Genomic DNA, 20354 nt, shown 5'->3' on the forward strand with positions numbered 1-20354 from the left:
CTCTCTCTCTCTCTCACTCATTCTCTCTCTCTCGCTCATTCCAGTCTCTCTCTTTCCTCGCTCTCTCCCCCTCTCTTTCAAATCAAATCAAATCAAATTTATTTATATAGCCCTTCGTACATCAGCTGATATCTCAAAGTGCTGTACAGAAACCCAGCCTAAAACCCCAAACAGCAAGCAATGCAGGTGTAGAAGCACGGTGGCTAGGAAAAACTCCCTAGAAAGGCCAATACCTAGGAAGAAACCTAGAGAGGAACCAGGCTATGTGGGGTGGCCAGTCCTCTTCTGGCTGTGCCGGGTGGAGATTATAACAGAACATGGCCAAGATGTTCAAATGTTCATAAATGACCAGCATGGTCGAATAATAATAAGGCAGAACAGTTGAAACTAGAGCAGCAGCACAGTCAGGTGGAAGTTGAAACTGGAGCAGCAGCATGGCCAGGTGGACTGGGGACAGCAAGGAGTCATCATGTCAGGTAGTCCTGGGGCATGGTCCTAGGGCTTAGGTCCTCCGAGAGAGAGAAAGAAAGAGAGAAGGAGAGAATTAGAGAACGCACACTTAGATTCACACAGGACACCGAATAGGACAGGAGAAGTACTCCAGATATAACAAACTGACCCCAGCCCCCCGACACATAAACTACTGCAGCATAAATACTGGAGGCTCTTTCCCCTCTCTCTTTCCCCTCTCTCTCTCGCTCATTGTCTCTCTTTCTCTCCCCCCCTCTCTCTCGCTCATTGTCTCTCTCCCCCCTCTCTCCCCTCTCTCTCTCGCTCATTCTCTCTCGCTGTCCTGGTGAAACACTAGGTCGACTGACCATTTGCCAGCACCGCGGGTAACCTGAACCAACCGTTCTCTCTCTCTCTCTCTCTCTCTCTCTCTCTCTCTCTCTCTCTCTCTCTCTCTCTCTCTCTCTCTCTCTCAGTAAGCTGTTTTGGGTGTGAGAGTGATGTAGGAGTGGATTCCAGTGTAGTAGCACTAGCCACTAGGTCCAGCTGGGGCTGCCTGGCTGGTACAGACTTCTTTACAACCAACACACACTTTACTCCAGGCTTGTAGAGATCATCCAAACATATTGAAGCCTACATATGTGGGGAAACGACATGTAAATGCACTCATATATGTGCATAATAAATGAACTACACGTGAGATAACGTCATATTCAGTTCTTAAACCCACACATGCCATTGGTATTTTCATGTTTGGCTGGGGATTGTTGTGTTGCTATATACTATTTCTTACTTTTTAACTGTGCATTGTTGGGAAAAGGCTTGTAAGTAAACATTTCACGGTAAAGTTTATACCCGTTGTATTCGGCGCATGTGACAAATAAAATTGGATTTGATTCATGGCTCCGGGCAAAGAAATGTGTGTGTGTGACAGTAAGGGGGAAATCTGACGTGTGTGTGAGTGTGTGTGTGAGTGTGTGTGTGTGTGTGTGAGTGTGTGTGCGTGTGTGTGTGAGCTCGAGCTGTGAAATCTGCAGCAGCAGCTCACAGTCATCAAGGCAGACTTTACCATTTCCCACTAATGTAGGGGGAAGTAAGGGATTGGATGGAGATTTCCTCTCTCTCCTCTGTGTCCCCCTCTTGATTCGGCTCACATGGCTCCTTCCACCTTTCCACCCAAAGAACAGCGAGTTATGCTCTCAACCACTGTAGCCCCCTTCCCCAACCCTTTCTCTCCATCCCCTTCCTCTCTCCCTCTATCTCTCTCTCTCTCTCCCGCCCCCATTGCAATATCAGTGAGTGAAGTCTTGTTGTTGGGATGACTGACTGACAGATTCCAAACTTGAAGCTTCCCACAGCAGCTGACAGCTCCGCAATTACAGTGGGAGAGGAGGATCTCAGGCTCAGTCTCTCTCTCTCTCTCTCTCTCTCTCTCTCTCTCTCTCTCTCTCTCTCTCTCTCTCTCTCTCTCTCTCTCTCTCTCTCTCTCTCTCTCTCTCACATGCGCTGCATGTAGGGCTAGACCAGTTCATATGTGGTGGTGACGGCTGGAGGCATAGAGGACTAGCGGCTACACCTCTCGCTCTCTGCTTCTCTCTTATTTCCGTCCTCCTCCTCTGCTTTCCTGCAGAGTCGTGGTGGCGGACGACTCAGCGTGTGCGTCTGCCTGCCCTTTGGCGGAAAGTCACCCACTGGGAATCTACTGAATCAAATTATTTTCATCCCTTCGCTGGCGTTCATATCTTTGGGACTCTGGGGGGGGAGGAATTTTTAAAAGGTGATTTGGTGTCGGGTTTCTCTGGAAGTAGGAGGTAGCGGGCTGACATGGCACACGCTGCAGCCCACATTAAGAAGGCCAGGGTGGAGCTGGTGGAGCAGCAGGGACCTGACCTGAAGGCTCTGGAAAAAGCCCGCCAGAGGAGGATTCGCTCCCGCGAACGGGCAGAGCGCAAACGCAAGGTACGAGGGATAGACAGTACGATACCCATCATGCTTCGCCTTCATCTGCCCATCCTCATATCAACACCTCCTGATCATTACCTGTCGCGTATTCGCGTACCTGCTCATCCTGCCATCATCATCAACATCATCCAGGTATGAGGACGAATACCTATCTTACACCATTCCCACCCAACTTCCATATCCGAAACCAAGCTATGGCCAAGTCCACCCGGGTGTGAGGAGCCATCCTTCCGTTGTCATCTCTCCACTATGTCTCCTTTTAGATCCACCACCGCCTAGACCGTCACCTCCACTGCTTACCTGTTCATCTCACCTACCGTGACCACAATCAAGGAATGAGGAATAGCCATTCTTCGGCTGCCATCTCTCTCTCTCTCTCGTTCTCTCTCTGCCACAACCCTTGCTACTAGCCTGGTCTCTTTTCCAACCAATAGCACCACGGACCATCAACATTTGCCACTGGAATCCACCCTAACCATCACTACCTTGCAATCCCCACTCCAGTAACACATTTGAGTCTTCTGACGTCACCAGTTCCTGTCACCATTCATCATCCTCTGTCATCGTCAGTGTCACCTTCTCATCATTCACCAACCACTCCCCTGTCACAATGTCCCCCATGCTCCAACCGGAATCCAGGGGTGTCACCCTCCCCACATCCGTGCATGGAAAGGTGTCCATCTCTGCCTATGGACAGGCATCCTCCCTGGGCATCCTCCTTTGACACCAGTCCCTATCTCCGTGTGCCTGTGCTGCAGTCTCCCGGTGCGGTATCAGTGGGTGCACAGTACCTTTCGACCCTGTTCCCCAAGCTGATTTGAAGTATAAATGCGGTGTCTCATTCTACTGTATTTCATGTACTTCCCCTGATAGTAGTTGCACAGTTTGTGTACTATATTGCACTGGTTCTGTATATTGAGGTGATCCATGATCAATCCTGCCTCGACCATGGCGTCGGAGGAGGCAAAAGCACAAACAGATCTGGGACCAGGCTGTGTTCAATGTGTGTTGACCAATCAAAGTGAGGTGTGTTCACGACCGCCACTCTACATCTCTGTTCTCTAAGGAAGGGGCAGACGTGCAGGTGTGTGTGGGGGGAGGAGGATAGGGCGGGTTGGGGACTAATGTGTGCCAGTACATGGTGTGCTTACCGTATTGACTGGGACGTGCCGCACGTAAAGTGACACCCCCGGGTCCAGGTATAGACCGAGTGTGTGTGTGTGTGCTTGCTATTTTTCAGTTTCTTCCCAAGCACACAGTGTCCATAGACAGATGAATGTCTTGGCTGTTTCTTAGGAGATTGATGCAGCAGAATTGGAAAATATCACTTTCTCACGTTGCAATTCGTGACTTATTTTGAGCCTGTACTACCTTGGCCACTGCCACGGTGTGACGTTTGTGTGTTCATTGAAGCATCACTCAGTCCATATTTTGTGCCGTGTGTATTTTTTTCGGAGTGTGTGTGTGGTTGTTTTTCCATCTGTCCAATTGATAATGCCAACAGAATAGAAGAAGCAGCAACATTCATTGATAGGCTATCCACCCAGAATAGACTAGTCGGATTCAGATAACACACCTTACATGGCAAAACTAACCCCGAGGCTACTGTGTTCTAAATACTAAATACACGATTTTATCTGTGTTGTTTTTGTATATTTGCCTGTCTCCCCTCTGTTGGCTACTGTTGTTATTGACTGCAGTCAGAGGAGATTATGAGTGGGATTATTGGTCTGCTCTCTCTTAGAGGAGGACTCTAGCTCTAATGGCCGATGTGGTGAACACTAGGGTCCTAAACACGTATCATAAATTCAATTTGGGGGTTGGGTAATGATCGGCAAGTTATTGAAGCAAGCGTCCACCCACTTGCCCAGATTCCAGGGCCTTCATTCCAAGTCGTGCGCTAGTATGGACATTGGGGCGTGTCTGTATTTGGAGCGGTTCCAAATACAGACACAGATACATTCCTCCTCATCTGTAGTCTCCACCGTAATGTCCCCCTGTGGCAGGGTTATGTAACGTAAAACGCCGGGAGACACGCTCAAACCGCTGTCACGGTGTAGTACCAGCGACATGAAATGCCTTCGAAAAGTATTCACAACCCCTTTTAGTTATGTTGCAGCCAAATAAAACATGTTCCTCAGCAATCTACACACAATACTCCATAATGACAAAGCGAAAACAGGTTTTTAGACATTTTTGCAAATGTATAAAAAAATGTAAAACAGAAATACCTTATTTACATAAGTCTTCAGACCCTTTCCCCTTTTAGACTATATATGAGCTCAGGTGCATCCTGTTTCCATTGATCATCCTTGAGATGTTCCTACAACTTGATTGGAGTCCACCTAAGGTAAATTCAGTTGATTGGTCATGATTTGGAAAGCCACACACCTGTCTGTACAAGGTCACCAAGACTCTTCTTAGAGCTGGCCGCCCGGCCAAACTCAGCAATCAGGGGAGAAGGGACTTTGGTCAACCAGAGACATTCAATCGGGTTCAAGTCCGAGCTCTGGCTGGGATGGTGCCAGGTTTCCTCCAGATGTGACGCTTGGCATTCAGGCCAAGTGCTCCATTTTGGTTTCATCAGACCAGAGAATATTGTTTCTCAGGGTCTGAGAATATTTCGGTGCCTTTTGGTAAACCCCAAGCGAGCTGTAGCCAGGCAGAGGCTCTTTATGCGCCCAGTCATTCGCCCATACGACCCCATCCAGACCCAGATTGCTCCACAGTTGCCCCGGTGCCTTTGATCGTTTGCAGATGAACTGCCCCTGTTGTTGTTGCATTTGTGTTCAGTGGCAGGACGGCAAAGCAACGAGATGCAGTATAATTCTCCTTCTTGGATGGAGATATGATCACTGGCAGATCAGTTATCCCCCTCTCTCCTCCTCCCCCACCTTTGGTGGAACATCCCATTCACTAGTGGTCCTATGTGTCTCAGTCGATAGAGAATGCCGCTTACAATGCCAATGGTCTTGGGTTCGATTCCCACTGAGGCCACCCATCGCCCAAAATAAAAGCACGCATTAAATAAGTCACTTTGGATAGATTGCACATACTGTATTATAATAATTGATTATATATTTATGGTGACCGTGAGAGGTGAATGTGAGGTAAATGTCACTATTAAATCAAATCTACTACTTTGAGTAGTCTACCATTACGAGTTCATTGTTGACCAGGCTCTGTACTGTAGTAACCAGGATTTTTTTTACTGACTACAGTAGAGGCATTACGTCCGACAGTGGCCTACCACATTATGCAGTACAGTATGAAGAAGAGACACAAGTGTAAATACCGATCAATATTCCTGTTGCTGTGTCGTGTCAGAGTGGCGATGGAGAGGAGGAGCAGAGGAGAGGAGCAACAGGAGAGCAGTAGGCAGCAGGTGTCTCCCTGCACTGCGGACACCGGTCAACTCTCTCTCCCTATATCCCCTCTCCCTCTCTCATTCTCGCTCTCTCTCTCTCTTTCTCATTCTCTCTCTCTCTCCCTATATCCCCTCTCCCTCTCTCTCTCTCTTTCTCATTCTCTCTCTCTCTCCCTATATCCCCTCTCATTCTCTCTCTCTCTCTCCTTCTCTCTCTCTCTTTCTCTCTCTCTCTCTCGCTGTCTCTTTCTCATTCTCTCTCTCTCTCCCTATATCCCCTCTCCCTCTCATTCTCTCTCTCTCTCTCTCTCTCTCTCACTTTCTCTCTCTCTCTCGCTCTCTCTCTTTCTCTTTCTCTCTCTCGCTCTCTTTCTTGTTCTCTCTCTCTCTTCTTCTCTCCCTCCTTCTATCCCTCTCCCTACATAAACTGGTGTCCGTCAGGGAAATGACTGACTTCGTGCATCACTAGCCTCTAAGCAGATGTTTTCCTCTGAGTATAATATCCTAATAGAGCTTCTCATCATCCTCGTCTGTGTTACCAAATAGCACAAAGAACAGATGTTGTCATTGTGAGAGCCATGGCTATCATTTCATTAATTCAACTTTGTGTCCAGACTCAACTACTGGTTTGGAGATCAGAGTCTGTGCGTGTGCGTGTGTGTGTGTGTGCACGCTTGTACGTGCGCGTGTTTGCGTGTGCCCGTAACACTCCTCCATCTCCTCAATGGCCTGTGCTGGCAGCAGAGTGTCAAACCCAGTCCTCTCTCTCTCTCTCTCTCTCTCTCTCTCCTCTCTTCTCTCTTCTCTCTCTCGATTCACCAGCGTAAACACTAGCCAGTAAACACTACCCTGTCCAACAGAGGGAAGGAAAGATCGATTCAGTGGGAAAACGTCCCGTGTCTCCCACCAGGAGGCCCGGTCCTCGCCCATCATGCCAGTGTAGCTCTGTAGCGTCCTCTATGTGTTGGTGATGTATTACCACTGTCCTGTGGCAAAGGAAAATGATAGGAAGCTCTGGTTCTACCTGCAACTACGAAGGGTTCTTCAAAAGGGTTCTCCTATTGGGACAGCCAAAGAACCCTTTTAGGTTCTAGATTGCACCTTGTGAAAGCTGTGCTGATGAATAATTGCTGCCACATACAGTCGATACAGTAACGCACACGTACCAACTTAGTACACACACACATAGAGACACACACACACACACACACACACACACACATAGAGACACACACACACATAGAGACACACACACACATAGAGACACACACACACATAGAGACACACACACACATAGAGACACATACACACACATAGAGACACACACACACATAGAGACACACACACACATAGAGACACACACACACATAGAGACACACACACACACGCACACACATATGTGCGCATGCATACTGGGGCATGCAGACTGGCACACACACTGGCACATACACCCACACACACACCGTCTATCCATATTACCTGTATATTACGTAATAATCATGATATTGGCACAGGTTACAGAGTGCCTCAGTCCGTTCTCACCAGCCTTGAGAAAATGCGGGCTCCCTGCACTGCGGAGTATTACTTTGTGGAATCCCAAAACGCTGCTTATATATTGTCAGCGTCAGACAATCGATCTCTGTGTTCTGAATAGCTTGTTCCTCAGACAGACGTTACCTTCACACATATTCTCTAAAGATGTTCTCATGCTACCCGAATCACACGTTGTCTTCTTATGCTTTGTTCCCCGTCCTGGCAAATATAACCGAGCCGAGTTATGGAGCTGTTTAGGAGTTGCGAAGTGAGATGGATAGATTGATGATTGCATCAACTGTCCCCACATAAAGTATTGTAGTACGGTGTCATCTGAAGTAGTCAGAAGTGTGCGTGCGCACGCATATGTGTGTGTCTCCTAAGGATAGACATGTAGTGTAACTTGTGTAATCTGCCTCTTGGACCCCTGGGCAGTTCAATACTAATCTCTCCGCTTTGTCTGTTCGATGGTCTTTTGTGTCCGTTATATTCTGCATAGTGCTTCTCAGAGCTGATCTCTGTACGGCAATGTGCTGGAGTGACGGAGGTACACAGATCTGGAGTTCGACTGTCAATTCCAGTACATGTATGTTGCTGTGCGTTATTACATCATGCAGGAATGTGTGTCGTAGCACACCCACGTACAGAAGTATAGGTTATCGCTGAAGGAAGAGGTATGATATGTAGGCTTGTACAAGACTAAGGCTCGACAGGTTGTAAAAAAAAATGAAATGAAATGAAATAGCCAGAGCTGCTAGAGCGAGAGAATATATCATATAATTCAGAGGGTGGTATTTGAGATGGATACCAGGCAGGTGTTGACCTGCCTGCATGTGGGTGTGTGTGAGTCACAGGAGAGATACACCTGTTGTCTACCACAGTACATTATCCTGCTCCAGTATTCCTCCTGTCTCTCTTTGCTGGCGGTCATGATGGTGTTAGTACTTTCTGTGAAGAGTGCTGACCTATAGTTTCGTCTCTCCCGAGCCCGTACGGGAGTTATAGCGATGAGACAAGATAGTAGCTACTACAACAATTGGATACCACGAAATTGGGGTTAAAATAAAAAATGTAAACAAAACAAAAATTGTCTGGATGTATTTTGTGTGGTGGACCATTCTTGGTACTGTGTACACGTGGGAAACTGTTGACTGTGAAACACCCAGCAGCGTTGCAGTTCTTGACACAAACCGGTGCGAATGTTCAAAGGTACCTAACATCTTTTGTCTTACCCGTTCACCCTCTGAATGGCACACACACACAATCCATGTCTCAACTGTCTCAAGGCTTAAAAATCCTCCTCTAAACCTGTCCCCTCCACTAACAAGTGACATCAATAAGGGATCATACCTTTCACCTGGATACACCTGGTCAGTCTGTGTCATGTTTTGTATACTCAGTATATTTACAAGCCTGTAGAACATGCTAACAATCATCAAGATACTTCAAGTTGGTCTGCATTGCTTCAATAACATCTTAACTAACAATGGGGAACAGCTGTGAGTGGAATAACAAGCTCTGAACACGGTTTGATTGTAAATTGCTAACTTTATTTGTGCATGCTCGGGTAGACTTTCCCAAGGAGTCGCCCTTATAAAATACCCACACACACACACACACACGCACACACACACCCCCTAACAGCAACTTTCATTTCCGATTGGTTCAGAGATGCACCAACGTGCACATGTTGCATTTTGCATTACAATATTTATTTGGCACAGAGTATCCTATCCATTTGATCTGCTTGTCTGCAGAGAGACTCCTTTCTGAAACAATTTAGGGCGAATTGTTTATGCCGAATGATCTAGACCACACTTTCTCTCTCTACTCTCTCCCTCTCACCATCCTGCCCTCTCCTCCCTCCTCCATTTCAGGTCCTGTAGATTAGTACGTGTGGATCTACCGTGTGTAGTACAAAGTGTCCCGGCCTGCATTGCATGTGTTGTACAGCATGCTTGTATAAGTAGGCTGAACATCTGCTATCTGTCTGAACTAGTGGACTGTGCTGTTGCATTTGTTTTGAACTTGTTTGACAGCCTAAATAAAATGATTTGTGTGTATCTGGTGAGTTTTAAATACGGTAATATTGTCATGTATTGTCATCACTGTGCAATGTCAAATTGTACGGAAAATAAATGATACAAATCGAGAATGTATGCCCTGTCTAGCGGTCGTAGTAATCTGACGTTTCCTTTTTCACAGTCAGTTTTCTGTCTAGATGGGGTATTATCGCTGAGGAGACTAGTTTATGGCTGTACTGTATCCCCTGTTTGGCACTAAACTGGGATTGGAGAAATCCAGGATTACTGTCTAATCTCATTGCCATGCTACTATGTAAAACGGTAGCTCAGGGCCAGTCAAATAACCATGGTAACCCAAAGGGAATCACGTAGGGATGTCACAGACGAAGATGAACGAAAGATGAACGTATTGCCTTTTTGAAATCATGATCTGAATCCGAACTCGAGTCTTCTACAGAGTGGACATGAATTCATTTGAAATGACAACAATGCAACACTCGCCACCATTTTGGCACGCCTCGTTACATTCTAGCTCATTTAGTTGAGTGTAAGGATCTTCCGAAGGAGCTTAACTACCAAATATTCCTCCAGTACACCCTCTCCATTTAGTGTCAGCTCCAACTAAACCACCATTACAAATCCCTTTGCCAGATGTGAGTCTTGGGCAAATTGGTTCATCTCACTCCATTGGTCACATGAGCTACTACATACAGTACCAAATGCGGTTCCTCTGGATGTTAGAAGGGCATAACTTAAAAGTGTGTCAGTACTCTGGGATTCCCAATTCGCCAGGGAAGTCCTTCCCTGTTTCTGTGCCAAGCAGTCTGCTTTCCATCAGCATTGTGGAGAGAAAGAGAGCCTATCAATAATTAAATGGTGAGAGAGCCTAGAGCCTAGAGAGAAATGTGAGGGCGTTGTTAATTGGAATTTTACTGTCAGGGTCCAAACTGTAGCTTTCGAGCCACAGGTAGAGTGAGCTAGCTCTGAAATGTGTGATATTGGCGCTTGCTGCTTCTCCCAACCAGCAGAATATCAATGTGTTCAAATGAGTCATCGGTTTATCTTTGTCCATTTAGAATCACTGAATATTTATGTTTCTACAAGCGTTCATCCATACCATCCATCTGTGCAAGAACATCGGTACTTACAACAAAGTCTCCACTTGGTCCTCCTGACAGGTTTGTGAAGATCTACAGTAGGTTACTGCTATGTGGGCGCCCGGACAGTTATTTCCAGCTAGGTTCAGCATCTCAACACACCCTGTAGTCTGTTCTAGTGCCTCTCCAGTTTCCAGTGTGTTGGGTTGGTAAAGTGTTGTGATAAACTGTGTGCCCGAGATATCAGTTGAGATTAGAGTCTCGCCAATTAAAGTCACCAATTGCTTTAGTGTCTGTTTAATTATTCCCTTGCTGGTCCCAGTCCAGGTCCTAGGGCTGTTTTTGTGACAAACACCGGGTCCCTGTCAATACTATTGGTCCACACACCAGGGATATCATCGCACGGTTGGACAGCACACTGTGTTTAGCTTCAGAGACCTTGGGTTCGGAAGGAAGGGTAGCTCTTGTGGGGGGATTCGGGAAGTGAGGTGTGTTCAGGTGAAGGAGATGCAGACTTCATTGCTGACGGTTGATTCAGGGTTCGTGGCTTTTGGGACCATGAGAAAAGTAAGTGATTTTTCCTCCGTGTTTAAATACTCTTCCTCATTGACGATTTTATGATGAGTGATTGGGTCTCACATTTTTTGGGGTCAGGAAAATCCTTCAAGTTTTGTTTGGACTGAATTGGGTATTTGAGGCGTTGAGTTCAGCACATTTAATGCATATCAGGGTTAGCCTGAATCAGTTTCCTTTGCCCATCTCCCTGGCTCCCTGGTTGACCCTGGCTGTACAAACTTCGCTGCCCCAGTTTATTTCTGGAAGAATTATTCACAGTTGGAGCAGCTGAAGGACAACCTCACAGAAGAGCCTGTGGCCTTTCAAACTCTCTCCGTCTGTCTCCTCTCTCTCCCTTCGATCTTTTTTATTTTTGGGGGTGGATGTAGTACTGCTGGATTCTGCATTTTACATGAGAGGTTCCAGGAGTACTGTGGTGAATGTGATACAGAGAGATGAACAGAGAGATAGAGGGGGAGGCACACTTGAATTATGCCAGTTTCTGAAATCTCTCTGAGGTATCCCACCTTCACAAATGTAGCTTTCTGCCTCATCGCTGTGTTAGTCATATCCTGGTGTTACTTTTGTCTGTCCTCTGAGAGTTAAAACCGTTCCTCCAGTTCTTTCTCTCTTTGTACCAGGGTTTGAAACCGGTTCAGGAAACAGAACTGCAAAAACAGGAAAATAATGACATTTTTCGAGGAACAGAATCAGAAACGGGAACAAAAGTGATCTATACTGTTCTGGAACAGAACCGTTATTTTTGAAAGCACGGGAACCGGTTAATAACGTTATTTTACGTTCGGGGCATTTTCTTTTCTTCACAAAAAAGTGCAAAAAGGTACCTATGCCAAAGCCCTCACTCTGTCACTCAGAAACATATTCCCGTGTCTACTTGCCAGCTGAAAATCTCTTCCTGTTTGTGCGTGTGTAGGCAACTTGCCCCTCTAGCTCAGAATCTTAGACTTCTGTACCCTACTGACGTTACAAGTGTGATTCCGAAATTAGGGAAGGATTTTTAATTCGAGAAGAACGGATTCACTTTTTCAGTGCTAGTTATGGTTAATATAGTTATCACGTTTCACATTGGATTTATTAACTACAAAAATGTAAGTGTTCTTCATTCTGGTGCTGCTCTGCACACACAAGCATGTTTGCTAGCTAGCTTACACAGCTCTGGTCCAACTTTCTGAGGTTCAAAGACATTCAAAGTTCCGCTATAGAAGCCACTTCTCCATATGTATAATTCTAATTCAGGAAATTCATGTCATAACAAGACGCCTTCTCCTCTACCCTCATGCTCTTTCTCACCACCTACAAAATGTCACGTCTCGTGCCCCAAACTTGGTTGTCCGTCGCGCATGTAAACAACTATAGTCTAGGCAGCTGATAACGTCGATGCCTAGGCTAAAACAACTATAGCTTGCCTGCTCCATCCGCACTGATTTGAGAAGTAATTTAAAGTTGAGCTAATTTAAAAAAAAAATATTTGACCTTTATTTAACTAGGCAAGTCAGTTAAGAGCAAATTCTTATTTTCAATGACAGCGGGTTAACTGCCTTGTTCAGGGGCAGAACAACAGATTTTGTACCTTGGGGATTTGATCTTGCAACCATTTGGTTACTAGTCCAACACTCTAACCACTAGGCTATGCTGCCGCCCCAATCTGAAATCTGTTTCAGAGGTTTGAAAAGGATCATGAAGGAACACTATAAACCTGTACTTTTTTGTGGCTTCAAACCGGTTCAGAACTTTATTTTGCTGATCGGAACAAAAAAAAAAGATGGTTCTGTTCAGAACGAAATGATTGGAAAATAATTTTGTTTTGTAATGTCAAAGCCTTTTGAACCGATACGAGGGAACTGTGACAAAAAAAAAGTTTGAATGGCTCATCTGGTGCGGCTCTGTCGCTATAATCCATAGAGATGAAAGGGAATGCACACATTAGATACGCTTGTTAGAGATCGTCTTGTGTGATGTAGACAGACTGGCTATTGACATTAGCATCGGCCAGCCATATTGGCTACTACTATTCTCTGGCCCAATTCTCCCTCTTTCTTGTATATTTGTTTTTCATGAGTGTTTTGGCGGTCAACTGATGGTGAAGCTATGGTCAAAGCCAGATGAGTGACCGTAGATGAACGTCTGGGCTGGGTAAGTCTGGTGTAGCCAGGCTGTCGCACAGTGGGGGCTTGGATAGTTGAAAGGGTTCTCGGTGAAGGGGGATGGGTTGGTTGAGCCGCTGAACCAAATCGACCCTAAATCCCCAACATCTGGCCCAGCCTCTGGCCATTCAGAATGGCTACGATCTGGCCACCATGGTTACGGCAGTACAATACGTTAAACTCTATACTGTATGGCACTGTGCACTTCAACACGTTGCCTAGACTAGATCACTCCAGGCAACACTGTAGGTCTGTTGTCAATCTTTGTGTCAGAAACACATAACATGTCATTTGAGCATTTCCAATAGAAATGGCACCTATCAAAGATGCAGTGTATCTATGGTTTTATGGTTTTAGAGGAAAAATGTCCTCGCATCAACTGAGCAACAAGAATGCCTGTGTTTCCATGGCAACGTGGACCACCGACTTCTGTTATTCATTTGATTTTCATAGTCTTTTGCAATTACATTACCCTATAAAGTAGGGAAGCCTGATTTGGATTTTTGATCCCAGGGCAGGGAAGTGAATATGTACAGTACTAGACAAAAGTTTGGACACCCCTACTCATTCAAGGGTTTTTCTTTATTTTTACTATTTTCTACATTGTAGAATAATAGTGAAGACATCAAAACTATGAAATAACACATATGGAATCATGTAGTAACCAAAAAAGTTTAAATCAAATCAAAATATATGTTATATTTGAGATTCTTCAAAGTAGCCACTCTTTGCCTTGATGACAGCTTTGCACACTCTTGGCATTCTCTCAACCAGCTTCATGAGATAGTCATCTGGAATACATTTCAATTAACATATGTGCATTGTTAAAAGTTAATTTGTGGAATGTCTTTCTTTAATGAGGTTGAGCCAATCAGTTGTGTTGTGACAAGGTAAGGCTGGTATACAGAAGATAGTTAGGGGCAGTAGGGGCAGTAGGTATCCTATTGGTTAGAGTGTTGATCTAGTGACCAGAAGGTTGCAAGATCGAATCCCCGAGCTGACAAGGTAAAAATCTGTCGTTCTGCCCCTGAACAAGGCAGTTAACCCACTGTTCCTAGGCCGTAAGAATTTGTTCTTAACTGATTTGCCTAGTAAAATAAATAGCCCTATTTGGTAAAATACCAAGTCCGTATTATGGCATGAACAGCTCAAATAAGCAAAGCGAAATGACAGTCCATCATTACTTTAAGACATGTAGGTCAGTCAATCAGGAAAATGTCATGAAAGTTTCTTCAAGTGCAGTTGCAAAAACCATCATTATGAAGAAACTGGCTCTCATGAGGACCGCAACAGGAAAGGAAGACTGTTACAGGAAAGGAAGACCCAGAGTTACCTCTGCTGCAGAGGATAAGTTCATTAGAGTTACCAGCCTCAGAAATTGCAGCTCAAATAAATGCTTCAGAGTTCAAGTAACAGCCACATCTCAACATCAACTGTTCAGAGGAGACTGTGTGAATCAGGCCTTCGTGGTCGAATTGCTGCAAAGAAACCACTACTAAAGGACAACAATAAGAAGCAGGGACTTTCTGGGGCCAAGAAACACAAGCAATGGACATCCGACCGGTGGAAATCTGTCCATTGGTCTGATGAGTCCAAATTTGCTGCCGTGTCTTTGTGAGATACAGAGTATGCAGACGGATGATCTGCGCATGTGTAGTTTCCACCGTGAAGTATGGAGGGGGAGGGGTGATGGTGTGGGGGTGCTTTGCTGGTGACATTATCTGTGATTTAGTTAGAATTCAAGGTACACTTAACCAGCATGGCTACCACAGCATTCTGGAGTGATACGCCATCGCATCTGGTTTGCGCTTAGTGGGGCTATCATTTGTTTTTCAACAGGACAATGACCCATTACACCTCCAGGCTGCGTAAGGGCTATTTGACCAAGAAGGAAAGTGATGGTGTGCTTCATCAGATGACCTGGCCTCCAAAATCACCCGACCTCAACCCAATTGAGATGGTTTGGGATGAGTTGGACTGCAGAGTGAAGGAAAAGCAACCAACAAGTTCTCAGCATATATGGGAACTCCAAGCATTCCAGGTGAAGCTGGTTGAGAGAATGCCAATAATGTGCAAAGCTTTCATCAAGGCATAGGGTGGCTAATTTGAATAATCTAAAATATATTTTGATTTAACACTTTTTTGGTTACTACATGATTCCATATGTGTTATTTCATAGTTTTGAGGTCTTCACTAATATTCTACAATGTAGAATATAGTAAAATAAAGAAAACCCTTGAGTAGGTGTGTCCAAACTTTTGACTGGTACTGTATGGCAAGTGTGTCTAAGTGGTACTTATTGATACACAGCCATGTGGAAACATACCACATACAACATGTTGAATACCGTATTACATCAGTGTCCTCCACAGGGCATCAGAGTGCACTACTCCACACTGTGCAGCATCTCCCGTTTGACAAGCAGTTTGGCATGTGAATGAGAATCCTAATTGCGTTCATCTTGCCCATCCCCTTCTAGCTAAACTGGAAGAGGCCCTTTTTCCCGAGCTAGCCCACCCCGACCACACCCACCCATCTGCTAATGCGACTCTAATTGGGTGATAAGATTTTTGGTCAGAGTGCAACCCCTAGCCCAGAGCCCTACCCCCCTATTTTTAACAAGTTTTCTCCTCGTCTCTGTTGGTCAAATCAAATCAAATGTTATTTGTCACATGCTTACTTACAAGCCCTTAACCAACAATGCAGTTTTAAGATAAATACACCCCCAAAATAAATAAAAGTAACAAATAATTAAAGAGCAGCAGTAAAATAACAATAGCGAGGCTATATGCAGGGGGTACCGGTACAGAGTCAATGTGTGGTTAGTGGAGGTAATTGAGGTAATATGTACATGTAGGTAGAGTTATTACAGTGACTATGCATAGATAATAACAGAGAGTAGCAGCATTATAAAAGGGGTAGGGGCAATGCAAATAGTCTGGGTAGCCATTTGATTAGATGTTCAAGAGGCTTATGGCTTGGGGGTAGAAGCTGTTTAGAAGCCTCTTGGACCTAGACTTGGGTCTCCGATACCACTTTTTGTGCGGTAGCAGAGAGAACAGTCTATGACTAGGGTGGCAGAAGTCTTTGACAATTTTTAAGGCCTTCTTCTGACACCACCTGGTATAGAGGTCCTGGGTGGCAGGAAGCTTAGCCCCAGTGATGTACTGGTCCGTACGCACTACCCTCTGTAGTGACTTGCGGTCGGAGGCCGAGCAGTTGCCATACCAGGTAGTGATGCAACCCGTCAGGATGCTCTCGATGGTGCAGCTGTAGAACCTTTTGAGGATCTGAGGACCCATGCCAAATATTTTCAGTCTCCTGAGGGGGAATAGGTTTTGTCTTGCCCTCTTCACGACTGTCTTCTTGTGCTTGGACCATGATAGTTTGTTGGTGATGTGGACACCAAGGAACTTGAAGCTCTCAACCTGTTCCACCAAAGCCCCGTCGATGAGAATGGGGACGTGCTTAGTCCTCCTTTTCCTGTAGTCCACAATCATCTCCTTTGTTTTGATCACGTTGAGGGAGAGGTTTTTGTCCTGGCACCACACGGCCAGCTCTCTGACCTCCTCCCTATAGGCTGTCTCATTGTTGTCAGTGATCAGGCCTACCACTATTGTGTCATCGGCAAACTTAATGATGGGGTTGGAGTCGTGCCTGGCTGTGCAGGCATGAGTGAACAGGGAGTACAGGAGGAGACTGAGCAAGCACCCCTGAGGAGCTCCAGTGTTGAGGATCAGCATGGCGGATGTGTTGTTACCTACCCTTACCACCTGGGGGCGACCGGTCCGGAAGTCCAGGATCCAGTTGCAGAGGGAGGTGTTTAGCCCCAGGGCCCTTAACTTAGTAATGAGCTTTGAGGGCACTATGGTGTTGAACACTGAGCTGTAGTCAAAGAATAGCATTCTCACATAGGTGTTCCTTTTGTCAAGGTGGGAAAGGGCAGTGTGGAGTGCAATAGAGATTGCATCATCTGTGGATCTGTTGGGGCGGTATGCAAATTCTAGTGTGTCTAGGGTTTTTGGGATAATGGTGTTAATGTGAGCCATGACCAGCCTTTCAAAGCAATTCATGGCTACAGACGTGAGTGCTACGGTCGTAGTAATTTAGGAAGGTTACCTTAGTGTTCTTGTGCACATGGACTATGGTGATTTGCTTGAAACATGTTGGTATTACAGATTCAGACAGGGAGAGGTTGAAAATGTCAGTAAAGACACTTGCCAGTTGGTCAGCGCATGCTCGGAGTCCACGTCCTGGTAAGCCCGCCGGCCTTGTGAATGTTGACCTGTTTTAAAGGTCTTACTCACATTGGCTGCGGAGAGCATGATCACACAGCTGATGCTCTCATGCATGTTTCAGTGTTACTTGTTACTTATTAAGTATCAGCTAGTTTGACCACCTTTTTTTAACATTGGTTGTACTAGAAAATATAAAACCTTTTTTTTGTAAGGACAGGGTATACGGGATTGATTTTAAGAAATGTAGCTTAATTTGATTAATAATGTGATGTTTCTATTCCAAGAAAAACGAAACCCTCTAACGGAAACCACGGCATTGTACAACATGTACAACAGTACTAAACAGTACTAAAAGCAAAATAATCCTAACCTTTCAACACCGTAATTGTAGTCTAACCAACACCCAAACAAATATTCAGTGAAAATAAAACTCATTTATTTATCAAGACCAGTCAAGAGGTCCTCAACCAGTCAAGTTGATTTGATTTGACCACAGATTTAAGCTGGTTGTTGTCTGCGCCACCCACAGGATTACATCTCAGCTGTAGTACTGAGGGAAATTGAAACAAAATATCCTTTAGATGGAGGCACCAGTGGTGGAATTGGATGGGTTGGGAATTAGGGGTTGGGGGGGGGTTTGATATTGAGTAGTGGGAGGGGTTAAACATGGTAGGAAGTGATTGGGTTAGTGGGGGAGTGGGGGAAGGGGTTGTTTAGTTGCTATCGCTTGTGATGCATGTGCTTAGGGGCGGGGTCTGGATCTCTGATACACCATATTAACATTGCTTCCCATTGGGCAAACTAAGAGAATGTGTTTATTGGCAGATAATACAGGCATGCAAGCATTAAAAACACAATGGAAGGAGACATGAGTAAATTACATGGAGGATAAGGTTAATAGGGCTAATTCATTGTTATTTGATTATACTTGCCTTTTTTAATGGAAGGTCTCGTCTCCACATGATTTGTGTCTGGTCTATAGTGATGGGTCTAACCTATAGTCAAGTGTGTGTGATGGGGTTGTGTGTGTGTGTGAGGGGGTGAGGGGGTGGGAGAAGGCTTAGAGAGGGATATTAATGGTCCGATCATGTAAATGTTTTATAGACGATGGGGGTGACTCTGCAGAAATAGACTTTGATGAAGCTCTGAAGGAGTCTGTACTTCTGGTTTGAGTAACTCATTTGTATGGCTCGTTTAACGCTCTCTGCAGTTGGATGCTTCTCCTCAGTTAGTTGGAAGTGGTTGAAACAATTTAATTGCCCTCTCTTCACATGTTTACACAATAAGCCTCCAGACTTTTGAGTCTTATAATTGCCCTGCAGTAAAAGGTCTGAAATTGCTTCATTTTTTTTGTTAATTTATTCTTAGAGAATAGTTTAACCATGGTTGTGTGGTTCTTTACAATGAAGTGTGTTTACTCCCTGCATGGGCTAACATATTCCAGTGAATGAGAAATATTGGCCGACATTTTGAAACAGGGTGGGCATTGTTAGTACCGTCACAATGCCAAGTCACATGTTCACACCAGAGAGAACGGGCACATTTACCTCACATTTACAGAACACATACAGGATCACTGACACACACACACACACACACACACACACACACACACACACACACACACACACACACACACACACACACACACACACACACACACACACACACACACACACACACACACATCTTGAAATGCAGCTGAGTAGCATCTCACAAGCTCACAAAAGATCTGACAAACACCTAGTTAGGCCTCTCTCAGCTGAGATCAATCACTATGGTGGATCTGGGGGTGAATGAATTACAAATCCTGAACCCTGAGAGCGAGATCAATTCAATAAAAAGATCTGGCTCTGCCTTTAATTTGCCGCCCAGCTTCACCCAATCAATAATCAGTGCTGTAGGCTTCACTGTGACACACAGAGGACAAGATTCACACAACACAATACATTTAAATAGCTATTGTGTGACTGATGAAGTTCATACTAGCTCTCCGACTGGAGAAGTTGAGAGTTATAACCTTTCCCCACTCCCCTTCATCACATCAGGTTAAGTCAGCACCACGCACTAAGTCATGGTCACCCTCTATGTGATAACAGCCCTCATCGCCAGGGGTAGCCTCTGACCCTCATGAGAGAGCATTCCAGAGCAACCAGGGGGCTACTGTACCTCCCCCTCCCCCGCATCTGTTTTGGCACGCCACCCTCCCGCCGGTCGGTCGGACCACCCTCGTTCCCATGCATATCTAGGCTGGTGGGTGTAAATATAGCTGGAATTAGCAATGGGCCAGTGTTAGCGCTTAGCGGCAGTAGTAGATTGTGCTCCTAGAGGGGGACAAGGAAAGCTGGCGAGGCTGACAGGCAGAGTGGGTTTGCTGGGCAAAAGGTAGCATCTTAGCCCACCTGTGGATGTAGCCTCTAGCCGTTAGCGCTCTAGGGGTGGATGGGGGAAAAAAGATACAGGACTGGATTTTTTTTGTGGATTTACTAGAGCAACTTTACCTGCTTTTGTTGGTTTGTTTACATTTGATGACGCCTGGCTTCGCAGACACTGGGATTGTGACTAGCGGTTGCCATGGGCAACGCAGCAATGTGTAAGGTGTGTGAGGCTGAAAAGGGTTTGAAAGCCAATGGGAGTCAACCCAAGATGGACCACATTCTACCAGAGTCAGACTACTACTGCTTTGAACAACATCCTGATCCTGAGCCAGAACCCCAAATACTGGTAAGACTTGGGGCATAACATAGGCATAACATTTCTGAGGTGTGTTAGAAGAATTGTGTGAAATTCCATGCCACTCCTGCCTTGGGTCTCCAGTCTCTTGCTTATTTTCTTTGTACTGTAGCTCTTTAAAAATATCTCTTGTATCTTTTTCCCACCTCGGGTAAACCCATTGACTAACCTTGTTGTGTTTTTTATAGTAATATTCTCCCCTCCATTACACTGATGCGGGGAATAGTGTG

The 20354-nt window shown here is 45.3% G+C and overlaps 1 protein-coding gene across 8 annotated transcripts in view; it reads left to right on the plus strand.

Annotated features, from left to right (window-relative positions):
- The first annotated feature begins 1931 nt into the window (after positions 1-1931).
- The window catches only part of LOC109906763 (ankyrin-2), a 116592-nt gene continuing 98169 nt past the window's right edge, over positions 1932-20354 (plus strand). For 6 of the 8 annotated variants that reach the window (XM_031792197.1, XM_031792201.1, XM_031792200.1 and 3 more), the window contains exon 1: positions 1933-2409. In XM_031792197.1, coding sequence (XP_031648057.1) covers positions 2275-2409 — 135 coding nt within the window. In that variant the 5' untranslated portion in view covers positions 1933-2274. Of the gene's footprint in view, positions 2410-20354 lie in introns of all 8 variants that reach the window. The other 2 variants (XM_031792195.1, XM_031792199.1) reach the window with 2 other exon arrangements.

This window comes from Oncorhynchus kisutch, linkage group LG16 (assembly GCF_002021735.2).
Source record: "Oncorhynchus kisutch isolate 150728-3 linkage group LG16, Okis_V2, whole genome shotgun sequence".
Taxonomy (NCBI): Eukaryota; Metazoa; Chordata; class Actinopteri; order Salmoniformes; family Salmonidae; genus Oncorhynchus; species Oncorhynchus kisutch.